The 24,928-nt window shown below is 53.5% G+C and overlaps 1 protein-coding gene across 3 annotated transcripts in view; it reads right to left on the bottom strand.

Moving 5' to 3' along the window:
* Positions 1-24,928, bottom strand: part of ECE1 (endothelin converting enzyme 1) — a 115,400-nt gene that overhangs the window by 43,672 nt on the left and 46,800 nt on the right. Inside the window, exons 1-4 of one of the 3 annotated variants that reach the window (XM_077899251.1) lie at positions 17,606-17,731; positions 16,584-16,670; positions 8,566-8,707; positions 2,991-3,203 (exon numbers count right to left, since the gene is read on the bottom strand). In XM_077899251.1, the coding sequence (XP_077755377.1) occupies positions 2,991-3,203; positions 8,566-8,707; positions 16,584-16,670; positions 17,606-17,722 (559 nt within the window). In that variant the 5' untranslated portion in view covers positions 17,723-17,731. Of the gene's footprint in view, positions 1-2,990; positions 3,204-8,565; positions 8,708-16,583; positions 16,780-17,605; positions 17,732-24,928 lie in introns of those variants that run through there. The other 2 variants (XM_077899253.1, XM_077899252.1) reach the window with 2 other exon arrangements.

Raw genomic sequence — 24,928 nt, 5'->3', positions numbered from 1 at the left:
CAGTACAACGAGAAGGGTGGCTCTGCTTTGCTGAGCACTTACTAGGTGCCAGGCTCTGTGCTAAGCCTGCTGACCTAGCACATACAAATCAGCACTCGTGGCAACCTTGCATTAGATGGTATTATTAGGCCCCATTTTATAGATAATGAAATTAAGCTGGAGAGGAGCCAGGTCACTTGTCCAAGGCTACATGAGTGATAAGCTAGCATGTCAGGGCTGCCTGACTTCAATACCCTGCAGTCTGGCCTCCTGATCCCACAAGACCCTGGTCCCAGGGGCAAGGGCTTGAACGCATGGTTCTGGCTGTTCTGTGCCCAGCTCAGGACAGCTCCCCACCTTCACCCTGACTCTCAGGGACGGGATGGATGGAAGGCCAGAGCTCAGGACTGGAGCCCACTCCTCCTGGGCCCTGCCAGCTGGAGGGAGGGCCACGGGATGGACTCAGTCCTGGCAAAGACCCAAGGTCCTTCTGATAAGGACTGGCAGGAGCAGGACCTGCAGGCATCACACACAAGGCCCAGGCCTGGGCCTAACTGGAAAGTTTGAGGGCCTGTTTGCGTGCTAACTGCTCCCCAGGGCTGGGGCCCCTCTCCATTCAGGACTGGTAGTGTACCCTCGACAAAGTCACTTAACTTCTCTGAGCCTGTTTCCTTATCTACAACATGGGACCAATGGTTCCTAAGTCCCCGGGAGGTTGTGAGGATGAAGAAGGCAGCGGATATAAAGAGCCTGGTACACAGCATGGCAAGTAGCAGACACTCAACAAACATCAGTTTCTTCCCCTCTTTCCTTCAGATCCCCAAAGGTCCATGCTGCCAGCAGGATGGGAGGGGAGCCATACTTGCCCCTTCTGTCTGAAGGAGGTGGTTGAGACAGAGGAAAGGACACAGGGCCCGAAGTCAAGTAGGTCTCAGCTGTGCCACCTGCTAGCCTGCCTTGAGGATGGCTTTGGACCTCAATTTTCTCATCTCTCAAATGGGATGAATGATACCTTCCTTTCGCCTACCCTACAGGATCAAATAGGATGACATCTACAAAAAGAGCTCTGTAAACTGTGAAGTGCTGTGCAAAGGTCAAGGGGGAATAATAGCCATAACACTTGTGTACATAGCAGCCAGCAGCGCACACCCGGCATGAGGTCACACAGCTTGTCAACACACCTTAAATACCTTTTTTCCCATTTTATTTTCATTACCTGAAGGAGGCCCAGTTCCCATTCTACTGATGAGAGAAGACATCCTGAGGGGTCATGTCATTGACCCGAGACCACTCAGGAAGTGGCAAAGGCAGGGTTTGAACCCAGGTCCGGGTGACCGAAGGAGAGGCTCTAGCCCACCTTGTTATCCTACTTGGACTACCCTCCTGCTTTAGTTGTTGGTCCCTTTAGGTGATAGAGGAGGGACATCCCTGAGTTCTAGTCTGGCTGCCACAGACATATCTGCCTGTTAAGCTTCTTGTTCTGAAATGGAAGGCTGTGTCCCCTTTCAAAGGCACCTGGATAGCATAATGCAAGCAGGGGCTCTGCTGTTCTGGACTTACAGAGTTCCTTCAGCCTCCGTGTACCATGGGGCTCTGATCCTCAGGGAGACAAGCCCACGGACGGGCTGCTGGGAGCTTCAGAGGAGGCTACTGGGGGCTGCTGGGGGTTGCTAGCAGGGGGCAGTGTTGTGAATTCTGTGAAACACGACCCCAATGGGCAGGTGTTAGTTCAACAAACATTAAGTGGGGGTAACCCTGCAAATAAGACAGACATGGGGCTCTAATCTAAGGATGAAACCACCAACACCAAGGTCAAATAGAGGTGCCGAAGGCCTAACCAGGTGCAAAGAGGAGAACTTTAGTTCGATGGCTTATGATGCAAGTCTAATCACTGTGAGGCCACGAGGCCAAGTGATGTTCCTGCCTGTAATGGACAACTCTCACATAAACTGTTGTGTTAACTTCATCCACTCTCAACCTTAAAATCTGATCAAGTGTGCTCAGCCTTGATTCCCTTGGCTCACAACTTTCTTTTTTAAAAGATTTTATTTATTTATTTGACAGAGGGGGAGAGAGAGAGAGAGAGTGCCCAGAAGCAGGGGGAGCAGCAGAGGGAGAGGGAAAAGCAGACTCCCCGCTGAGCAGGGAGCCCAATGTTGGGCTTGATCTCAGGATCCTGGGATCCTAGGATCATCACCTGAATGGAAGGCAAATGCTTAACCAACTGAGCCACTCAGATGCCCGGGCTCACAGCTTTCAAAGCTCATCGCCAAAGCCAGTCAAAACAAAGCCACAGCTTGAAGCCACAAAAGGACCACAGCTACCAGCCACACGTACCATGAGAACCCTTTACACATGTGCTCTATAGATCTCAAAACTCTGAGGTTTGGGTATTACTAGTCCCATTAAAAAAAATGTTTAATTGACATATATTTGATGCACCACATTATATTAGCTTCAAGCGTACAACACCGTGATTCGACAGATCTATACACTGTGCTATGCTCACCACAAGTGTGGCTACTGCCTGTCACCACCCAACACTATTACAACACCACTAACTATACTCCCTGTGCTGTTCCTTCCTCCCCGTGTATTAGTCTCATTTTTTAAAAAGATTTTATTTATTTATTCATAGACACAGGGAGAGAGGCAGAGACACAGGCAGAGGGAGAGGGAGAAGCAGGCTCCATGCAGGGAGCTGGATGTGGGACTCGATCCCGGGTCTCCAGGATCACATCCCAGGCTGCAGGCGGCACCAAACCGCTGCGTCACTGGGGCTGCCCTAGTCTCATTTTTATAGATAAAGAAACTGAGGCTCAGATACAAGTGACTTACTCAGGGCCACACAACAGCTGACAGAGCAGCCATTCTAACTGGGCTTCACTTACTCCAAAGCCTCTGGTCTGCCCATTGCATCAAGCTCTTCCTTTAACCAGGCCTGGCCAGGTAAGTCCAGCTGGCCGCTCTCCTCTGCAGCCCATTTGCTGGTCTCCCTGCTGGGTACTTACCAAGGAGGTGCTTGATGATGGCCTGGTTGTGCTCCCAGAGGTTGCTGAAAGTCCCCCAGCGTGAGTGGCCATCAGGTACGGGGTTGGCTTTGATCCAGCCTCCACAGGCATAGGTGAAGAAGTCCTGGCAGGGGTCCACCGTGGGGTCCATGGAACTCAAGATGGAGCTGGTCACTGAGATGCAGGCTTCACTTAGGCACACTGGGGGGGTTCCTGGCAGGGGTCAAGGACAAAAGGCCAGTGATGGGCAGGGAGAAGAAGGCCATGGGAATACAGCGCAGGTGGCCTGGGGTGCCATGCCCCTACCCCAGCCCTGACCACACAGAACTGGATGGTTGCGAGACTTCTACGGAGAAATGATTTCAGTAGATTTACAATTTCTTGGCTTGTAAAATAAGACTTCTGTTTAGTTGCCTAAAATGCTTTCTGTGGCTTGAAAAGCACCAAGAACCAAGGTGTTTCTCTGAACATTAATATTCACAAATATTCATTGATTTTTTTAATTCCCTGATGCTCAACAAATTGATTCATTTGTTCATGTGTTCATTCATTCAACAAAATAATTACTATCTTCTAGGTTCTTCACTGAGTGCTGATTGTGTGTGTGTGTATGTGGGGGGGGTGAGGAATATAAAAGTCATAATCCTTTCCTTCAAGAGCTAATAATTTCACTGGGGATACAGATATTTTATTTTAAAAAGGTTAAAAAAGAGGAGGAGAAATGGTGGTCATTCTACAAACATAAACTGAGTATATTTAATCCACGACAAATGGGTGATGCAGACAATTTGGTGCCAGGACTTAGGGCGAAGGACAGCCTATTAGGTACAGAAGAGATTGAAAAATCATTTCTGCTGAGAATAAGGCAGGAGAGTTATCTCACTGACTCTGAAAGAAATGAAGACGAAACAAACCAAAGTGGCCATTTTGCTCAAGGCTGTTTTTATATACGAGGAAACTGAGGCACAGAGAAACTAAGTAGCTTGTTCAATGGCCAGTGGGGTAGGAGCCCCATCCTTCCTCCACTCTGTCTCCCATGGCCTGGAGGGGTGTTATCCCAGTGATGCCAGGTGGGTCCAGGGCAGCCCCACCGGTCAGGCGCCTCCCTAAGGAGGGATGGTAGTCAGTGCAGGTGGACAGTGGGGAGGGCTGCCACATACTACAAGTGTCCCCCACGAATCCGCTTCCTCTGAGCCAGTTCTCATAGGATCTAGGGCAGAGCGGGGGAGGGCTCCTCAAACACCACTGACAAGAGGGGCCAACCTGTGCCTCAGTGTTGGTCAGTGGGCTCCAGCAAAGAAACCAAACTGGGCGGCCTTGGCAGTGGCCCAGCCCAAGGTGGCAGGAGATCCAGCCTTTGTGACTAAGGATGCAGGCCCAGCTGGATCCTCAGCTGACACAGGCTATGCTGGCTACTAGATACACATTTGTGATCTCATTCAGGCCTCACTGCAGACATCAGAGACAGGTGTGATGCCCTAGTTAAAGGTGGGGAGACTGAGGCTCTGTGTGCATGAACGGGGCTCGGCCACATGGCTGCGAGGGAAGCTGAGCCAGCTCTGGCCTGCTACGGCAACTCCAAGGCCGGGTTCCCTCTATTTATTCTCACTGAGTCTTTGCTGGACACATCAGGGGCGGGTGTGGCCCTTCTGGCAAGTTCAGCATCCCTACTGCACAGAGAGGAGTGTGGCAGGGCAGGGGCCAGAGGCTCTTAGACCCGGGTTCAAATCCCAGCTTTCTTTTTTTTTTTTTTTTATGATAGTCAGAGAGAGAGAGAGAGAGAGAGAGAGAGAGGCAGAGACACAGGCAGAGGGAGAAGCAGGCTCCATGCACCGGGAGCCCGACGTGGGATTCGATCCCGGGTCTCCAGGATCGCGCCCTGGGCCAAAGGCAGGCGCCAAACCGCTGCGCCACCCAGGGATCCCCAAATCCCAGCTTTCTGATTCTGGCTGTGGGCCTTGGGCAGCTGACCTCAAGCCTGGGCTTCTCAATCTAGAGGCGAGGAAGCATGGTGGGCCTAATTTCACAGTGATGATGGATGCCCTCGTGGCTGGGCCTGACGTCCCCAGGCCAACCTTCAGAAAGCAGGAAAGGATGCATGGTTAACACAGCACAGCGGGGCTGGGGTGGCCTGTGGGCTTTTTAACATCTGATGACAGGCACAAAGTCTGGCACGCTGATGAAAGGCTCAGAGGAGCCATGTGGCGCCAAAAAATCAAGGTAACTTTATTCTGAGGGGATCGTTTGTTTGGAGCGGACTTTACAACAATCACAAATACTGAGCTGGCAGGCATGAAAGAAAGAAAAGCACTAGCAGGGATATGGTGCCCCTGAAGCTCTCTAGAGGAGACCGTCTCAAGCCGAGCTGCACGGCCCACTCCTCACCTGTGGAATGTACTGGAATCTATGGCGGCAGGTGTGTGTGTGTGTGTGTGTGTGTGTGTGTGTGTGTGTGGCTTGGGTGGGGGGAGAGAATTTCTGTGCCCTTTAAAAAAGTCTATTCACTATTATGATAGAACTTCATATTTGGGAAGGGAAAAGAATACCTATTGTTTTTACACAACAAACTGCAGGAAATTGGGCTTGACGAAACCTTGGCTGCTGGGAATGCCCCAAAGAAAGACTGCAAGAGGGTGATCCTCAGGGAACAAGACATGTCAGTGTCGGTGTGCCGGTGTGTGTGCGTGTGTGTGAGAGGGGGAGAGAGGGAGGGATTATGGTTGATAGATTTTTGAGGTTATCAAAAGGGGACTTGGGTTTATTTACTTATTTTAAGGATTTTTATTTATTTATTCATAGAGATACAGAGAGAGAGAGAGAGGCAGAGGGAGAAGCAGGCTCCATGCAGGGAGCCCGACGCGGGACGCGGGACTCGATCCCGGGCTGCCAGGATCACACCCCAGGCTGCAGGCGGCGCTAAACCGCTGCGCCACAGGGGCTGCCCGGGGACTTGGGTTTAAAAACAGAACAAGAAGCCAGTTTCCAGGAGTTCTGCTGAGGGCCTGATGGAGGCCTACTAAGCGGTTCTCTTAGCGGTCCGCCCAGCTCCCCTCCGTGGGCCTCATCTGTACACGCCATAAGCACATTTCTGTGTCCTGCCTCACTGAGCCGTAGGATGGGGCCCATCCGGTCCTGTCACCAGGGGTCTGAGGCTGGCTCTCTGTCTGGCTGAGACACAAAGCCTCCACTTCGCTAGGCAAGGCCCGGAGGTGGTGCTTCAATAATAACTGGTTGTTTAACTGCTTAGTGGTTTGTAGATCCTTTACCAGCTATTCCCACCCAGCAAGGGCTTAACAAGTATTTGATCAATTAATTGTTTCCAGGCCCTCCTCATCTAACATCAAGGTCAGTGGTTTCAAAACTCAGCCCAGGCTCAGACTCCTTGGGGAAACCTCCCCAGACCCTCGTTGCTCGCTGGGCTCCGTGCTAGCTGCCTGGATGTGTGCTCTATGAGGACAGACCGGGCTGTGTCATGGCTGGCTCCCTGTCTCCCTTCAGGCTGGAACGGGAGCTCGAGGGCAGGACCAGCACCTTACTTGCATTTCCATTTCCTCTGCCCAGCACTGTCCTTGGCACCTAGCAGCTGTCCAATATGTGTTTGCAGAACAAATGAGAGAGTGAATGAAATGAGCCTCGTCCAGCACTTGGTCACCACCTGCAGAGGCAGAAAGTATTTCTTCCTTTAAGGATGTGCATGGCCAGCCAAGAGGAAGGAACAGCCCCAGATCTAGTTCAGACACTTGTCTGGACAGTACTGGGCCTCAACACTGAGTAAGACACTTAAGAATATTTTCTGAGATAATCTGTGTTTTACTGCCGCTGTTTGTAAAGGACCTGCAAGTTTCTGGAGAGGGGGTGCAGTGGGAAAGCAGATAAATACATGTTTAAGGGCCGAGACATGACTTTGAGACGGGTCTTTCAGAATCATCGGAGAATGTGCTTTGACCAGCCTGATGTTTGCTCAGGTGTGGCCAATGGCAGCACTGCTGGCAGTCATGAGGTAACTGGCAATTTCTGGGGTGGCCACTGCTTTCCCAGGCCTAGGCAGCCAATGAAGACACATGGTTGGCTCAGGGCTCAGCAGATCCCTGGCTCAGAGTCACCCAGCGGGGAACGGTCCTTTCATCCCAGTCTAGGCTGAGGAAACCCCTCTTGCACCCCAGAGGGGGCTGAGATAGAGGCCGAAGCAAGACTGCTCCCTGTCGGCCCACCTGTGGGCCCGAGCACTAGGATCCAGCCCTCGGGAGCTCCCTTCTAGTTTGTGGGATCTCCTGTGGCAGTCTCAGGGCAACACTGGCTGCTGGGCTGCCTGACACGGGGGATGTAAGGATGACTGAGGTGAGGCCCTGCCCTCTCTCCAGGCCCTCAAACTCCTTCCCCCTCCTGGTCTAGCATGACTACCTGCAGGCCCGCAACTTTACAATGGGGACGGCTCAGTGCAGCCTGGGGTGAATGTTCCCAGATCCTGGAATAATCTCTCTGATGGGATGAGTGGCCAGGTGACCAGGTCAGTGGGGTTGGACCCTGAGCAAAGGCCCCAGGGCTGCTCCACCAGATGGGCCACCTGCCATTGGAAAGCTAGATGTTGGGGCACAAGAATGTGAGAGATCTTGGAATTGGCTGGACTCCCCATCCTTGTTTAGCTTGGCTCTGCCCTTCCCAGTTCCACAAGTGCCTACTGAACATCAACTCTACACGAGGTACTCGGCTGCATACTCTAGCCAGACACAGAGAGCCAGCCTCAGACCCCCGGCGGCAGGACCAGATGGGTCCCATCTTACTGCTCAACGAGGCAGGACACAGAAATGTGGTTACAACGCATACAGATGCGGCCCACAGTGGCCTGCTCTTCTAGGGATCCTAACACACACCGGGGTACACCACAACTACAAAGACAGGTGGGGCCTGCCAGCCTGCGTTGAAATCCAGTTGCCCCTTCCCTTGTGCACCAGCCACGTAACCTTGAGCAAGTCACCTAGTCTCCCGGCCTCAGCTTCCTCAGATGTAAAATGGGACCCAAAGTAACCACACTTCATAGGGTTGCTGTGAGGAGGAAATGAGATTATGTTTGTAAAGAAGAGGTGTAGTATTTGGTCCATGGAAAGTATGAAGTAAACAGAAGCTACGATTGATGGCAGACAGTGCCAGACTGTGTGTCTCATCAGCTCACGTCCTAACAATAACAGCACCCAGAGCTAATTAAAGAAGTCCTGGTAGGCACCAGATAAGTGACAGACATTGTCTCTAATCCTCAGAGCCAGCCCCAAAGGGGGCACCATCTTCCCCATTCACAGTAGAGAAGACACAGGCTCTGGGAGATTAAGTGACTTGTCCAAGATCACACAGACAATACATTGCTGGGCCAGTGTTTGTTTGGACTCATGTCCAAACCCTCTACACCACCCATGCTCTCCTCCTATGGCTCTGTCCATCTCAGCACCGGGCCATCTGGACCTCGCTCTCTCCTTGGCCCGGGAGGCCAGTCCCAGCTTGATCAGGGAAGCCCCCTGGCACAGGTGGACAGAGCCAAGGGCAGGGGTGAGTCAAGCCCGCGAAGAAACCCAGAGGCACCTACTTGTCCGGTATTGAACGCCCAGCGCCGCCAAGCAGGCCACCAGTCCTGCCGCCAGAAGTGCCACCAGCACCACCAGCCGCTTCTCCACCGGGGTCCGCGCAGCCCAGCACCTCTGGCCACTCCGGGGGCTGCGGAAGTTCACCTGCAGGGAAGGAGGCAGGAGGGGCGGGGATGACGTGAGCCCAGGGCCCCCCTTCCCCAGGAGCAAGGGGCTCCGTGGTAGGCCCAGGCCCCGGGGAGCCATCAGGGCCGCCCTCCTGCCTCAGGGGTGGTCCGGTTCCCACAGATCGGTCCTAATCCAGGAAAGGAACCGCCACCCTGCTCAGCAGCTCGGATTAGCTCCTAAACACCAGACTCAAGCAGCTCAACCCAGCCGGACTTGTGTTTTTTGTGTTACCCGATATGGGTAGAAGGAAAAAAAAAGGAACAGCTTTTCCCTGTTTCTCCAGTAAGGAGTTCAAAAAAGAACAGGATGTTTGGGCTTGCAGGCATCCAGTGAGCGTCCAGCTGGGCTCTTCTCGGAGCCCCCACACCGGCGGGCCGGGATGACACAGCCACAGCTCACGCTTCCCAGGCGTGCGGACATCCTTTGCTCATTACCCCTGCCAGTCCTGAGAGGGCTGTGTTACTGGTTCTCTCTACAGATAAGGAAACGAGTTCACGGGTGAGGCCCCTGCCCCTTGTCACACAGCTAAATGGGAGAGCTGAGGTTTGAACCCAAGTCTGTCGATCCTGGAGCCCAGCAGGGGATCAGAGACTTGGGTCTGGGAGATGCCAGGGGAGATGCAGTGGAGCGAGCCCTCCATTCAGGCAGGTCCTCAAAGGGAGGAAAAATGTCCCCAGCCTACCAGTCTAGCTAAACAGGAAGGGAGGCACAATGAGAGGAAGTGGAGGGCGTGGCAGGGCCCTCCAGGCCGAGGAGGGACACACTGGCCAACGGCACTCAGAGCCCTCAGCCCAGGCCTCCACACCCGAGGCCAGCTCCGGGCTCGCCTCCATCGCAAGAGGTGCTTCCTGCAAAAGCTGGGGCCGCAGGGCAGGAGGGGTCCCCTGAAGGTGGGGCTCGGCTCAGTGACATCGCAGTCATGTCAAGGTCATGTTGGGAATGCTGAGAGGAAGGCTGACTCCCTGGTTTCAGCTGCTCACAGCCCAGCAGTCAGGGAAGGCTTCCTGGAGCTGGGGAGGCCTGCGCTGGGTCTCGAGGCGTAAGCAGGAGCTGGCCAGGTGAACGGGGAAGGGGAGGGGAGGGGAGGTGAGGTGAGGCTAGATCCTAAGGGACCCCGTGGGGGTGTGGGCATGCAGGCGGGGTGACCCGGGGGGTCGGGCACGGGGAGCCACCAGGGGAGATGAGGAAGCTCAGCCTCTGACCAGCAAGTGCCCCCCACCCAAAGCCGAGGGGTGGCTGTCCCCGGGAGCCAGGTCACAGCCCTAAGGGAGCCTCACGCTGGCACTTGGGGATCTGAGGTCGGTCCCTTTAGGGAAGGGCACCCTGCGGCCTCGTGGTCCTCACCACGTACTTACTTTCTGGGCCGGAAATGACTGGGAACTGCCGCACCAGAGAAAGGGGAACATGAGAACGTTTTGTGGAAAAAAAAAATCATGTTCTAAAACCAACAAAAGGAACTTGGGGCCTAGTCATATTTCCGAGGAGGGCCAGGGGGCTCCGATACCTGGACAGCTGTGTCAGGTAGAAGAAAGGTTGCCACTGACCCAAACCCCTTTCCGAAGAACAGTTTAAAAAATGTGAGAAATAGGAAAAACAAACAAACAAACAAAAAGTGAGCAACGAAGCTTCTGCCCATGCTACTGTTGGGAAGTTAAAACTCTGGGCTGGGAGGTGGGGTGCAGAGTCCACCTGGGGCGGCGCGAGCATGTTCCCAGCACCGGAAGGTTTCTAAAGCGCTTCTTCCTCAGCATCCATCTCTCCCACAATTCCCCTTGGGAATTGCTATTCAGAGGCGTCCCAGAGGATGTGAGACAGGTACTGACTACATTCTTCCTGCCACCCTGCCCCTGGCCTGTCTCCCCGGCTGCCTCCTCCCAAGGGCCCTCATGTCCCCGTATCATGACCCAGCGCCGGGGGAGAGGGGGTGACAGGCAAAGAGGCAGGGAGAGGGACCTTGGTTTACGGGGTACCCTCCACCTGGTGTTGGCTCTCAGAAGCCAGGGAGCACAGCTGTCAGGCCTGGGAAGGCAGGCACACCTCACCTTTTGCATCTGCCGAGGGAGCACCACCCGGGTACAGGGAATCAGGTGAAAGGGAGGGAAAGGGGAGCGGAAGGGAGAAGATGAAAGGAACAGAGGGCAGGAAGAGGAGACATAAAGGTAGCTAACACTCGAGTGCTTTCTATGTGCGTGGTGCTGCGTTAACTCCATCTTGTTGCTGGATGATGGTACTCTGTCTTCACGAGGTCCTGCAGAGCAGGTCCCAGTATCAGCTCCAGAAGAAACACAGGAAGTGGGGGAGGAGGGAGAACAGTGAGAAAACCCATGTCTCTCCAGAACCCGCAGCCTCGGCCCAAAGGCTGTGTTGCCCCGGAGGAGCAGAAAGTCAAGTTGAGCCTCATTGTTTAGTGTCAAGCAAACAGATGGTGTTCACTGCAAAAGGGAATCAGAATTAAGTCCGAATTAAATTAGAAATTCAGTTCCTGGAAGAAATGGCAAACAGAATTTGAAAAAAGGGTTTTTAACCTTTGTAATGTTCTTTGCTCAGCTCGTAGGGACTGGCTGAGGGCCTGCTGGTATTTTGACAAGCCTCCTCTGTGAGGGCACAGGAATCCAGAGGCATCCCCCTGTGGCCGGAGAAGCCCCCCAGAGCCTCTCTGGTAGAAGCCAACCAATTTCTGGTGCAGTGGACAGGCCCAGGCCGCCAGGCATTTCTCTCTGAGCCCCGCGGTCCCTGCCCTGCCTCCTTCAGAGCATCCAGCAAGATGAGGTCACAGCAAGGGCAGGACACAAGTGGCTTCTCACTTTCCTTTTGGAAACGAGGGCATGTTGATCACCAGAGACTGGTCTACAGCGGCTCCGAGGGTGGGAGGATTAGTGGCAGGCAGCCCACTCTGCCTGTCTCAGGAGAGGTAACTGGGAGTGGCCATCAGCCAAGAAGCAGAGCTCACACTTGGGAGATGGAGCTGAGAATTACTGTAAATGCTCAGCTCACGGGTGGGCTTAATATCCCATTTATTGTCATGTGAGGCAGAGAAAGAACGAGACCAAAGGGAAAGGATGCCCTCAAAAGAGGGAGGTGGAGAGGGAACAGAGGAGGCAAGACATAGAGCCAAAGAAAGAGAGAGAAACAGAGACAGAGACAGAGAAACAGTTGAGCTGTCCAGCCTGGGGGTTCCCAGGGCTTCCAGAGCCAAGGGAACAAAGCCCTAACGAGGGATAAATATTCGGTTACAGAAGTGAGTGCTTGGCTCACCTAGGCTTACAGCAAGAACGAGTTCTGCAGGCAAGGACGGGACATGGGACACAGCTGCCTGAGGCCCAGGAGATAAGCCTGGTGGGGAGTGGGGCAAAGCTTGGTTTTCAGAGGAAGCAGGGGGCTGGGAGGAGAGGCAGAGGTTCTGGTTGAGCCACTGCCAGGTCCCCCAGCGACCTGGGCTGTGTAGAGAGGCAAACAGGAGTCAGTCTGGCCAAGGGTTTGGCAGGGAGCCCACCTCCTGCAGCCCAAGAGCCTGGCCACCCCATGAGGGCTGGCAGGGAGACCAGGCTGCTGCTTCAAGTCAGCCTCTCAGAGCAGATAGACCATGACAGCTCAGCCTAGTGCAGGACCCTGCCATCATGAAAGGGTTAGGTTGGGGGCACTTTTTCCAGGAAAAAAAAAAAAAAGATTATTTATTTGTTTATTTGAGAGGGAGAGTGTGAGAAAGAGAGACAGATCACAAACTGGTGGGGACGGGTAGAAGGAGAAGCAGATACCCCGCTGAGCTGGGAACGTGATGTGGGACTCAATCCCGGCACCCTGGCATCATGACTTGAGCCGAAGGCAGATGCTTAACTGTCTGAGCCAACCAGGTGCCCCCAGTAAAGATTTTACACAGTGGACTCCCAGCTGAGCAATACTATAATGTCTTGTCCTCACCACCTCTTCCCTGAGGCCTACCTGTCCCCTGGCCCCCAAGCCTGCCTCTCTTCCAATGACCAACAACAGCCATTAAATAGTACCTGCTGTGGGAGAGGAACTCCTTCCATCCACACAGGAACCAGTCTAGAAGTACTTTAGAAGAAGTACTTTCCAGCTCTCTTTGTTTCCCAGGAGGAACACCCAGCTGCCCATGGCATGGGAAAAAGGAGGTCAAAGATCAGCCTTGACTTTATCAAGCCCCCGTATGTGTCTCGCTGGGCCACTTCTGGACCTCAGTCTCTTATCTTTAAAATGAGGAAGCTAGATAAGGACCCAGGTCTGACCATCTCAGATTCTAGAAAAATTCAAAAGCCAGGAGTATAAGGCTCAAACAGGTGGAGTAGCCCAAACAGCCTCCTGGTGAGCACAGAGGTCTTCTTAAAGTACTAAGTGGTCACGTCCCTGAAATCACTCTTGAAGGACACCCCTGTGTGTGGCAGAGGGGGAGGGGATGAGAAAAAAACACCACTAAGATGAAATATCCCAGCTTTCCCTTCTCTTGAAGAAGCTCATTTTTACAAGCAACAGGATGAGTCTCAAAGGCTTTGGTAGCAGTCATGGCCGCCTGCTCCCCAGCTTGGGCTGCAGGTATCACCTTAGCTGATTCCCTCTGAGCCACTGAAATGGTGTGTGCTGGGGGATGTAGTGGGGGGTGGGGGGGTGCAGGCAGCTGGTGTGAGCAGAGCAGAGGCTCCGGAGCGTAAAGCGGTTATATTTAGGGCATTGCTGAGACCTCCCGCCTGGTGAGTCACAGTAATAATCCCAACAGCAACGAAATCCATTTTCTGTGCACCATGCACAATGTTTTCACTTACACGGCCTCATTTCAATCTTGGCAACAATTGTTGATTAGTAATATTATCCCCATTTAACAACAACAAAAAAAGCTGTTTACGTGATCTGCTTTCAGGTTTCACAGCCCATCAGAGGCCAGGCTGAGGCCTTGGGGTTATCTGGCTTTAAATCTGGCGGTCGGTCTGTTGTGACTAATTTTAGTGGATCACAATTAACTTGGGCCTAAATATGAGAAAAAGGAAAAGAAAAAGCCTTTAAGGTGCAGCACCCGTAGAGTGTGGCTCCAGCTAAATGTGGTACTTGCTCAGCATTATTTAATAATGAAGCTGGCAAATTTGGTGGAGAGATGGAGGTTTTCATTTACTGGTATTGGTATGATTGATTAACTTTGGAGTTCCAGAACCAGCTTCAAAATCATGAAAAATCAAGTAGCTTATTTTTATAGTTGCCTGTAAAAGAGGGAGATCTGGGGGAGGGGATTGAGGGGCCACTTTAAAAATCTTAAATTTGAAGGAGCAGTTGCATTTCTAGCATCAGCCTATAGGAAATTATCCAAATGCTAAACGATGGTTACCTACAATTTTAGTTACTGGGCCTATTGTCCAACCTTAGCATACTGAGTACATATATTTTTATACACTGGTACTGTGAAGCACTATCACTTTTTTACATTCATTTATTTAGGGAACCTCTATGGCCAACATGGGGCTCAAACTCATGACCCCAAGATCAGGAGTCATATGCTCTACTGACTGAGGCAGCCAGGCACCCCATGGCATTATAATTTTTAATGGCAGCATGTTTTGGGAATTTTTAAACAACAAGAAAAATGCTCATGAAGTGGCATTAAATGAAAAAAAGCGCAGCACAACATCATGTACTTAAGAGTGAGCTCAATTATGTTTATAAATATACATGTGCAAATGTGGAAAACCAGAAGGAGTTATCTCCAAGTGGTGGGATTACAGTTTCTTTTTAAGTCTTTTTTTTTTATACTTGACTCTTTTTTTCCCCCCACAAATAAGCATGTAACATTTTTATACTGGGAGGAAAAACACTCCCATGATTTAAAACAGAATTAATAGAAAACTCTGCTTCTTAATAAGGTGAACAAGTTCTAGAGTCAAAGTTCACACTTGCTTTGGGGAAGTCACGGAGGCTCAAGGGAAGTCAGACTGGGTACCCAGAGAAATGCCCCCAAGTCCTTGGGGCAACCTTTTTGGCTTTGCCTGTATAAAAAGTGGACAATGTACCCAGTTTGGCAGATTGGTGTAGAAACAGCAACACTGCGCTCCAAAATACATGACAGCCCCGTGACCACCGGAACATCCCTAACCTCTCTGACACTCAGCTTCATCATCTGTAATATAGCCAAGGGGCCCTTTCCTCATGGGTCATAAAAACAATAATCCTAGCAGGCCCCATAAGAGGCACTACATTTACTTTTTCTAACTCCCATTTTAGAGATGAAAGAACTGTGCTTTTAGTGATTAACCAGCTCACCCAAGACCATGAGCAGAGTCAGAATTCACACCGGGGACCCCAGCTTCAGAGACTGGGCTGCTTCCACTCTGCTGAGAGCCCCAGGGCAGATGAACACACTTAGTGACATGAAAAAGGCTATCCCCATGTGGGTTACTGTCATGGTATGGTGATGACAACATGGCCTATTATTTTGTTGTGAATTCTGAAATGCTTTTGTGCTGATATATTTAGAACCTTCTGTGCAAGATGACACTGAAAAGATCGCTGATTAGATTCTGTTTTGATTTGTGAAGGGAAAAGTGCCTGCCACAGAAATCTAATTTCCTGCTGGATTTAGCCTCTCAAGCAGGGTCCCAGGGAAGAGGTTCTAGACAGACTGGGTCGATCTCTCACTCCCAGATTTCTAGCTCTGCGACCTAAGGCGAGTTGTATCCCCATTCAGACCCCCGGTTTCCTCATGGGAACAGTAATCCTTACAGCTCATGGGGGTGGTCCTGAAAGTTAAGGGAGATGAGATGGGTAAGGGTGCCATATCCCAGTGGGCAGACCACTTGGAGTCGTGAGTTCAGATGTCCCTGGGCCTACTTACCTAGCCCGGAGGAAGGACTCCATCAGTGCTGCTTTCCTTTACTGGTATTATTATTCCAGCTTCTAAGAGGTATGCCTGAGTAGGGTTGGGCCTGGCAGCCTGAGTTTCCAGGCGCCCTAAGCTTATCCTCTGGGTGAGTTGTGATGTGGTGTCAGTTCACTGGGTGGCCCCAACACGTTCCCCAACGCCTCCCTTGGTCATCTTGGCAGAAGTCCTCCTGGACTGAGATGTCCTGCTCCTCTCTCTGTGCTGGTTTCTCAGGAGCCAGCTCAAGGGCCCCCCTGGGGTCCCTGACACTTCCAACTCCATCCCCCCCACCTGCCTGGGTGCAAACCCCAGCAGGGCTGAGGTCCCGTTCAATACTGTCCCAGCTCAGCCCCGCAGGGAGAGAAGAGCAGGAAGCAGCTGTGCTCACTGCTCTGCCACAAGGTAGGGAGGCGGTGGCATGCGTGAGTCCCACCCGGAGACAGACCCTGGGGAGGGGAGGAATTGGGTTTCATGAATAGGCTGCAGAGGGCCAGGGAAAAGGGTGGGGGGTGCAGAAGATGGCAGGAAATTCAGGTACTGGGGGCAAAGGGAAGAATGGGGTCACGCCCACCAGAGCGGGTAACCAACCATCCTGGTTTGCTCAGAACTGAGGTTTCCCGGGACACAGAGTTTTCCACGCTAAAACGGGGACAGTTTTAAACTCTGCCATTATTGGACTGTGTGACCCTGGGCAAGTCCCCCAGCACTCAGGGGCTGCCTTGCATGGGAAAGGTAATCGGTCCGGTTTGGTTCTGTAGGGCGCTTCAGCTCTGCCAAGGGGCTCTAGTCCCATTAGCAGGTGGCAGGGGATTGGGGGACAGCCAGGGCTGAGGAGGGCCCCGGGGGGTTGGGAGCCCAGCACCTCGGAGGTGCTAGGGCCCCACGGAGCCCAGAGCGGGGCGGCAGGGTGGGGTCCTCCCCGGATGGGGGAGGGATGGGGGGAGGGATGGGGGGGGATGGGGGCGCCGCAGCGCGCATGCCCGGGCCGGGTCCTACCTGCAGGCCGTTGGGGTACACCTCGCCCTCCGACAGCGAGTCCACCAGGTCCTCCTCGTCCAGCGTGGCCCGCTTGTAGGTCGACATCTGCAGAGCCAAGTGCAGCACGGACTCCCTCAGCGCCTCCATGGCTCCCGCGCGAATGGGGAGAAGGGGGAAGCGGCCCCGGCGCCGCCGCGCGCCCCGCCCCGGCCGGGACACCGAGACCGGCCCAGGACCGGCCCGCGGCGGGAGGGGGGCCGCCTCCCTCCGCCCCCTCCCCCGCATCCCTTATGCAACGCGACGCCCCAGCCCCAGCCGCAGCCGCAGCCGCAGCCCCAGCCCGAGCCGCAGCCCCAGCCCCAGTCCCAGCCCCAGCCCCCGCCGGCGGCCACCGCTCCGCATGCTGCGCCCCGACGCCGGGCCACGGCCACCAAGGCCACCGCGACGGGCGGGCCGGGGCGGGCCCACGACGCGCCACCTCGGGCGGGGCCTGATGGGCCGCGGGGAGGCCCGGGACCGGGAGGGTGGAGGCCCCCCCCCCCCCCCCGCCCCCCGCGAGCCCCTCCTCCCGGGAAGCCCGAGTCTCCCATCAGGGAGAGCTGCCAGATAGCGGGGGTGGGGATTAGGCTCCTGCCCCTAATTTGGACCACACCTGTCAAGAGAGAGGTCCCCCTCCCCCCCCCTCCAGGGGTCCTTAGGTGCCTCAAGTAAGTCTCCCCATCCGCGCTAGAAAGATTGCGGTGGGGGGAGGTGGGATTAAAAAAAAAAAAAAAAGAGCAGGTGTCTCCTGTCTCATTTTCCCCTTCCTCTTAGCCTTCCTCTTTAAGGCAGAGCATTTCAGAAGATTCCGGAGGCTCAGGGCTAGTCAAACACCAGGAAGGTGACCCATCCCTCCACCTTCAGTCTCAAGGGGCAAGGGGGTCAAGCAGGTGCCCTCTCCCCAGCAGCCGGGATCCGGGCTGGAAAAGCAGGCCGCAGGCCATCTCAGATGTGGGGCGCTCAGGTGGGGACTCCAGGTACCCAGCGCTCTGCCTCCCCACCTCCGAGAAGTCTAACGCAGAAGTTTCCCAGAGGACCCGCCACTTCCAGTGGGATCTGGAATCCCCTGCGTTTATACAATTTGCAGCTTCCTGCAGCGCACGTCTGTTCATTCCCATATTTGGTTCCCACGGCCACACACATGTGTGCAGGAACTGGCTCAGAGGGGTGAGGTGGCTGCCTGGGGTCACAGCGACAGCTCCTGGCGGCCTCCTGCTTCTGCTCTGGCCCTCTCAGCGCCCAGACCGAACCTTTAAAAGGAAATTCTGATCTTGCTATTCTCTTGCTTGAAACTCTGCAAGGACAGTCCCTTTACACGTCCACCCATGGCTCCTGCCCACCCCTGACCCTCATCTCATGCTGCTCCCCACCCCACTCACTCAGGCCCCAACTTCTCTGGCCTTCACTCAGTTCCTCAGATTCTCAAGTTTCTCCCCTCCCTCAAGATCTTTACAGCTGCTATCCCCTCTATCTGGAACATTCTTTCCTCATCTCTACTCCTCCCGTGGCCAGTTCCGGCTTCAGAACTCAGCTTAAATCACCACGTCCTCCAGTGTCCCGACTGCTTTAAGTAGCCCCTCAAAGTCTCTGTTATACACTCCATTTTTCCTCTTATGGTATTTTTTTTTTTTAAGATTTCACTTATCTATTTGACAGAGAGAGAGAGAGAGAGAGAGAGAGAGAGAGAGAAAGAGCATGCACAAGCAGGGGGAGCAGCAGGCAGAGGGAGAAGAAGAACCAGATGCTCCACTGAGCAAGGAGCCCAACATGGGGCTTTATCCTAGGACCCCGGGACCATGATCTGAGCCAAAGGTGGACACTTAATTGACTGAGCCACCCAGGCGCCCCTCCCTTCATGGTACTGCAGTCTGTTGTTATTTTGTTTATGTTGATCCCTTCCCCCACCCCACAAGCATTATGAGCTTTACCAGGGCTGGGACCCTGTCTGCACAGAGAATCTCCATCATCTCGCATGCTGTAGGTGCTCAACACACAGTTAAAAATTAATGATGGCACCAGTGGAGGGAAAGTGAAATTTACTCTGGGGCAGTGCCCTTAAGTCCTTCACTATCTAGTTTTGCAAAGTCCAAGGACAAAGGAAACCCATCTAACAGGCATAAGCCCTGGGGGAGGTGGGGTACATGGGAAGAATTTTCATTCTGGGGTCTTCTGCCCCATTTCCCGTGGGTAAAGGCCTTCCCGTTACCCACTGGAGACAGAGAGAAAGGACTCCAATGCTTCTTCACTTCACGCTGGGTTACAGCTGGACTTTTTCCTAAATCGGGACACTCGGTTATACTAAGTAACAGGTGTCAACCACCCAAGGAAAAGACCCTTGAAAAAGAAGTTCAATTCACCACACAGCTTCCCAGCCTGGCACAGTAGCTGCTACTTCCAAGACACCGAAGAGGTATGAGGCATTTGTCAGTTTTCTTACATCCATCATCCCATTTAAGCCTCCTCGCCCTTCCCTCTGAGTATTATCGGGCCCCTTTTACAGAGCCTGAAACTGAGGCTCAGGCAAGTAACCTGCCTGAGTGCAGAGGTAGCGGCTCCTCCCTCCTCCTGCCTCATTTCAGAGATCACCCCTTCTAGGAAGCTCTCCTCACCATCCTCCAGGCCAGGCCAGTGATGCGTCCGTCCCGCCACAGCCCGTTTGTGGATGGATGATGAAGGAAGCCCACATACCTCTCAAGCAGACAGCCGGTCAGATGGAGAGCTGTTTATTTTTCAGCACACAAAAGATGAGGTGCCCCTCCTAACAGAACCCATCTCGGACGTGGAAGTGGCATGGCTGGCTCAGCGAGGAGCACAGAGGCCCCAGTCGGTGAGTGAGTGCCACTCCGACAACAGCGGCAGCCCTATATTTGTACCCACCCAGAGCCCGAAGGGACCTTCCATTCCCTGTCTTGTGGGTCCCCACACCACCTGGGGCCTCCGCCTCGGCAGGGTATCAGTTCCATGTCATAGGAGAAGTGGGAGGGCACTAGGCAGGCAGAAATGTCTGTGCTGCCTGACAAAATGCATCCCTCCTGACCCCAAGATGTGCTGCCGGACAGGAACCATCACCTCTACTTTCCCCATGAGAAGCGGGAGGATGAGGGACGAGGTGGGACTCGATACCCCCCTCCCGAGCCACCCAGGCCGCCTGGCTGGAACGCAAGAGGCCCAGGATGTGAATGTCTCCGAGAACCCCAGCCACACAGTTAGGAAGTACCGGAGCCAGGCCTTGAACCCGGGTCCTGCGGAAGGGGGAGTGGGTTCTTCTAGTGGGGCCCTCAAGGACTCCAGGCACCGAGCTGGTTGGGTGGCCTGCGCCCATTCTAACTGCCTGGTTTGCAGTGTGGGTGTCACTCCTGACCCCACGAGCTTTAGGGAAAGGAGACCATAGCTGCTTTGGGGGCACTCTGCCCTGATCCGCTTGTTCTGCCCCCGGCCCCTCGGAGCCTGATGCCCACAAGAAGGTGGAGACCAAGCATGGAGAAGTGAGAAGCACAACTCGGCCCCAGGCCCCAGGCCCCAGGCTGCAGAGAGAGAAGGTGATGAGAACCAGAGGCGGGTGTGACGGTCCCCGCTCTGGAAACCCCACCCAGTGGAACTCAAAGGCCTGGGTGAGCAGAAATGAGAAATATTAGAAATGCTTCCATGTTTCTGACAACAAAGGCCTCTGGCCCAATGACACCTGGACGTGATCCTATGTGCAGCGGCTGCGTTACTCACCCAGATGGCCCTCGCCAGGGCTTTGCCCAAGGTGGGGGATCTTCAAGGAACCCTGAAGCCATGTCAGAGGCACGAAGGGCAGTCCCGAGTGAAATGTGCAGGCCTGTGACTCCTTGGCCACACCCTCCGAGCTATTTTCACATGGTTTCTAAGCCTGGGCTCCGTCAGTTCCTGCCTTGGGGGTTTGTGACCGGCTGGGATCCGTAAAGTCCTCAGGGGTCACTTCACATGCACCCACATCATATGTGAGTCCGTTGTTGTTATTCAACAGGCACGTAAGAGTGGGTAAAAGCTCTAGATCCGAAACTCAGTTCAGATGCCCAGGGTGCCACTTCCCAGCTGTGTGACCTGGCACAAGTGACAGCCTCTCTGTGCCTCAGTGGTCTCGTCTGGAAAATGGGGATGATCATCACAGTACCTCCCTCCCAGGACTGCTGTCCTACTTCAGGGAGTTAATACGGATGAAGACGAAGTGCTCAGAGCCGTGCTGGGTACACGGCGCGTGCTCACCGTTAGCTGTTCTTCAATATTACTTACAAACAGCAAGGCTCAAAAACCTTCCATCGATCCCCACCACTGAGAGAACAGACTCCAAACTCCTCCCTCTCCGGGTCCACCCTCCTTATGCCCCTCAGGTGTGTAGTCGTCACCCTACCCTGACCCAGCCCCGCAGGGGTCGACCACTCAGTGGGAGTCCGTGGAGTCCCTGATGCACATCAGGCCTGTGCTGCAAGCTGAGGGGAAGGCTCCGGGTAGGACTTGGCCTCCACCCCCAAGGGACCAGAGGCTCATAGCCCCCTCCCCGCCACTGTTCTCTATCTCTGGCCTACCTCCTCCTCCACGAAGCCCTCCCTCCTTCCTTCCTCGTGGTGTGCCCCCTGTGTGGCACCTGCAGTACATTCAGGCCTTGTCTGGGCATCTCTAGCCCTCTGGGATGGAGAGGACCTGGGGGTGGGCAACAATCATCTTGCTACTTTCCAGCCCTGGCACCCAGCGCACAACCTGGTATATAGATAACTAGTTAATTTGTATCCTGGGTATTCACCAGGGTGTAAGCACCTGTGACTTCAACAAAGAAGAAACAGTAGAGTTTATTTTTTAATTTTTAAAAGAGATTTTATTTATTTGACACACAGAGAGAGAGAGAGAGAGAGAGAGAGCAAAAGCAGTGGGAGGGAGAGGCTGACTCCCTGCTGAGCAGGGAGCCCAACATGAGGCTCGATCCCAGGATCCCAGGATCACGACCTGAGCCGAAGGCACTCAACCGACTGAGCCATCCAGGCGCCCCAATAATAGAGTTTAGTTGCTTCGTGACAATCACATAAAATCAAATAGAACAACTTCCGGCAAAGGACAAGAGAATAAAAATATGGCTATAACTCCTGAAGATGGTACCACATGACATTTATTATTACTATTATGTCATCTATTATTACGTTACTCAGCTTTTAATAGGAGAAATTTCCGTTTGATTAACTTCTTTTTAAATTTATCACAACGTTCCTAAAAGAACGAACTGCTTCTTTGCGTTTTGATAATAGGAATCTCAGGAATTGGCCCAGATCCTTTTTTCCTTTGGCTGCCAGGAAACTGACAGCCAAATCAGACACTTTTTTATGGACACTTTCCTGGTCTTTTTTTTTTTTTTTAAGATCTATTTATTTGTTCATGATAGACAGAGAGAGAGAGAGAGAGAGGCAGAGACACAGGTGAGAGAGAAGCAGGCTCCATGCCGGGAGCCTGACGCGGGACTCGATCCTGGGACTCTGGGATTGCGCCCTGGGCCAAAGGCAGGCACTAAACCGCTGAGCCACCCAGGGATCCCCAACTTTCCTGGTCTTTATGTTCAGCTTTTTCCTTGTCCACATTTTTCGGTCTGTTTTAACTGATCCTGATTTTCCATTTCTATTGCATATTATTTTATTAAGTAAATAAAATTCATAACCCATCATGAATCCTTTGCAGAATAAAGTAAATTAGAAGCAACCCATAGCAGGAATGCCCCTTCCCTAACCCCCTCCCTAGGGAATGCAGTGTCAAGGTACCTATTCAGTAGTGAGGATGAGGTGGTCAAGACACACTTGGGCCCGACCCCAGGTTCCTGGGCCCACGTCATTTCCCCTCTGGGACCTCATTTTCCGTCTCTGCAGAAAGGCTTGCTGTGGACTGTCTGGGATAGTGCACCACATCCCAGCCCCAAGTGAACCCACTTCATCCCTGCTTCTCTTTATTTATTTTTTTAAAGACTTTATTCATGAGAGACACAGAGAGAGGGGCAGAGACACAGGCAGAGGGAGAAGCAGGCTCCATGCAGGGAGCCCGACGTGGGACTTGATCCCAGGACTCCAGCATCACGCCCTGGGCCAAAGGCAGAAGCTCAACCGCTGAGCCACCCAGGCATCCCTCTTTATTTTCCTCTACCACCTTTCCCATTTACTTCTGTCCTCATCCATATTTCTTTCCTTTTTTTTTTTTTTTTTTTTTTACTTAAGTAGGCTCCATGCTGGGCTTGAATGTGGGGCTTGAACTCATGACCCTGAGATCAAGACCTGAGCTGAGACGGAGCGGAGGGTCAGATGCTTAACCAACTGAACCACCCAGGTGCCCCTGCCCTCCCCCCATATATCTGATCTTGGCCTTCATTCAGGAAACACTGGCCTGACTCTGGCTGTGCTGCTGTGCCCAGGAAAAAAATAACAGACTCCCTGCCTATCAAGGTTAACATCAACAGCGATAAGTCCAGTGTGAGAGTAGGTACGCTTGATATGTGACAGAAGTAGTACTTTACCTCTGTGGCCTCCTGCCCCAGAGCATTTACCCCAGGCTCATAAGGAAGAAAACAGCAGACAAATCCTGATGAAGAAGCATTCTACAAAACACCGGATAGTACTCCTCAAAACTGTCAAGGTCATCAAACAAGACAAGTCTGAGAAACTGTCACAGCCAAGAGGAGTTAAGGAGACATGACTCTGAATGCAATGGGATGTCCTAGATGGGATCCCAGAACAGAATAGGGACATTAGGTAAAAATGAAAGAAATCTGAATATAGATTTCAGTTAGTAATCACGTATTAGTATCAGCTCATCAATTGTGACAAATGGCCCATATAAGATGTTCCTAAAAGGGAAGCTGGGTGTGAGACGTAAGGGAACTCTCTGAACCACTTTCTCAATAATGCTATAAATCTAAACTGTTCTATAATAAAATTTTCACTTTTTTAAAAAAACCACAACCGCCACCCCCTAAAACAGAAAGCAGAGTCATCGACACGGACACCAGCCCAGCACTGCCCAGTTCTCAAGGCTCTGTTATATCCTGATCTCATCTGTGTCTCCTGAGCGCCCCGTGGAACAAGCCCTGGGACCCTCATTTTATAGATGCAGAGACTGAGGCTGGAGAAAGGAAGCAGCTTGCCAGCTGGCGGCAAAACAACAGCTCAAACCCAGATCTTCCCGACCCTCCCAGAGCCTCTTCCTCTTTTCTTGGGCCACCTCCCTGAGGCCTGGCCCCTCAGGCCGACCAGGTGGCAGGAGGTTGGGGAGGGAGACTCCCCTTGACACACTAAGGGGTCAGATGGAGCCGGAGGCCAGGCATGGGAAGGGGGGAGGTAGACAGGAGTTGGGGGCAGGGGAGGCCTCAAGGTGAGACTCAGGGACAGGCAGGAGGCCAAGGGCACAGAGCCACAGAGAGTACACGGGAGACCTCCTCCGAGGTGGCAGCAGCTCTGCCCCCCCCCCCCCCCCCCGTGAGTCAATCACCCTGGTCCAGACCAGAGAGCCCCAGGCCGTGCTCCCCTGCTGTCCGGGCAGAGGAGGCAGGCCCACACACGCAGGAGCTGGGAAACACTCCCCTACCTGGCCCGATGTTGACTCACCTGCCTGGGGGCCCTGAGAGGCATTGAGCCTTACCTAGTGCTGCCAACCAACCACCTCAGTGCTGCTGAGGAGGCCAGCCCAGGCCCAAGGCCCACGCCTGGCCCGCAGCCTCCTCCCTACTCCTGACACGGGCCACACATTACACTGCTGCTCACAGCGCACGGCTGCCCACACCTCTCCCCTGCCCCCTGCCCAGCCTCCATCTGTCACCTCTGCCCCTCTGGGGGTAGGGGGTGCGTCCTAGGCTCTGCCCTTCCTCCCCCTGGGAGCCTTCCAGGTTAGCCCCCTGGCCCGCTAGATGTCCGATTATCACCCCGCCCTGCACGCCAGGCCCTCCTCTCCCAGCTGGCTCCAAGCAGAACTTTCTAAACTAACTGATATGGTCCAGTCACTCCCCTCCTTCACACGCTGGCTCCCTGGAACTGCTGGGGAAAAAAGCAGCGCTTTTTTCTGGCTTCCAACCTCCCTTCCCTACTAGGGTCTGGCTCCTGGTTGCTCTTGAGCTTCTCACTCACCAGTCTGCCCTCACACACTGGAACATCAGTAAAATGTGTACGGTTAGTCCCCTAGACCTGCTGTGCTTCCTGCTGCTGGGCCCCCTGCATGCCTGCTGCCTCCACCCACGAGAGGACTTCTCGGTGACCTGTCCTCTGTGCTCCCCAGCAGCTCCCTGCATGACCTCCTAGCATCTCATCCCCACAGAGTGACTAGCAGCCAAGTGCAGCCGT

This window comes from Canis aureus, chromosome 5, assembly GCF_053574225.1.
Source record: "Canis aureus isolate CA01 chromosome 5, VMU_Caureus_v.1.0, whole genome shotgun sequence".
NCBI lineage: Eukaryota > Metazoa > Chordata > Mammalia > Carnivora > Canidae > Canis > Canis aureus.
Note: the sequence above shows the minus strand (reverse complement) of the source record. Positions and strands in the feature narration are given on the sequence as shown.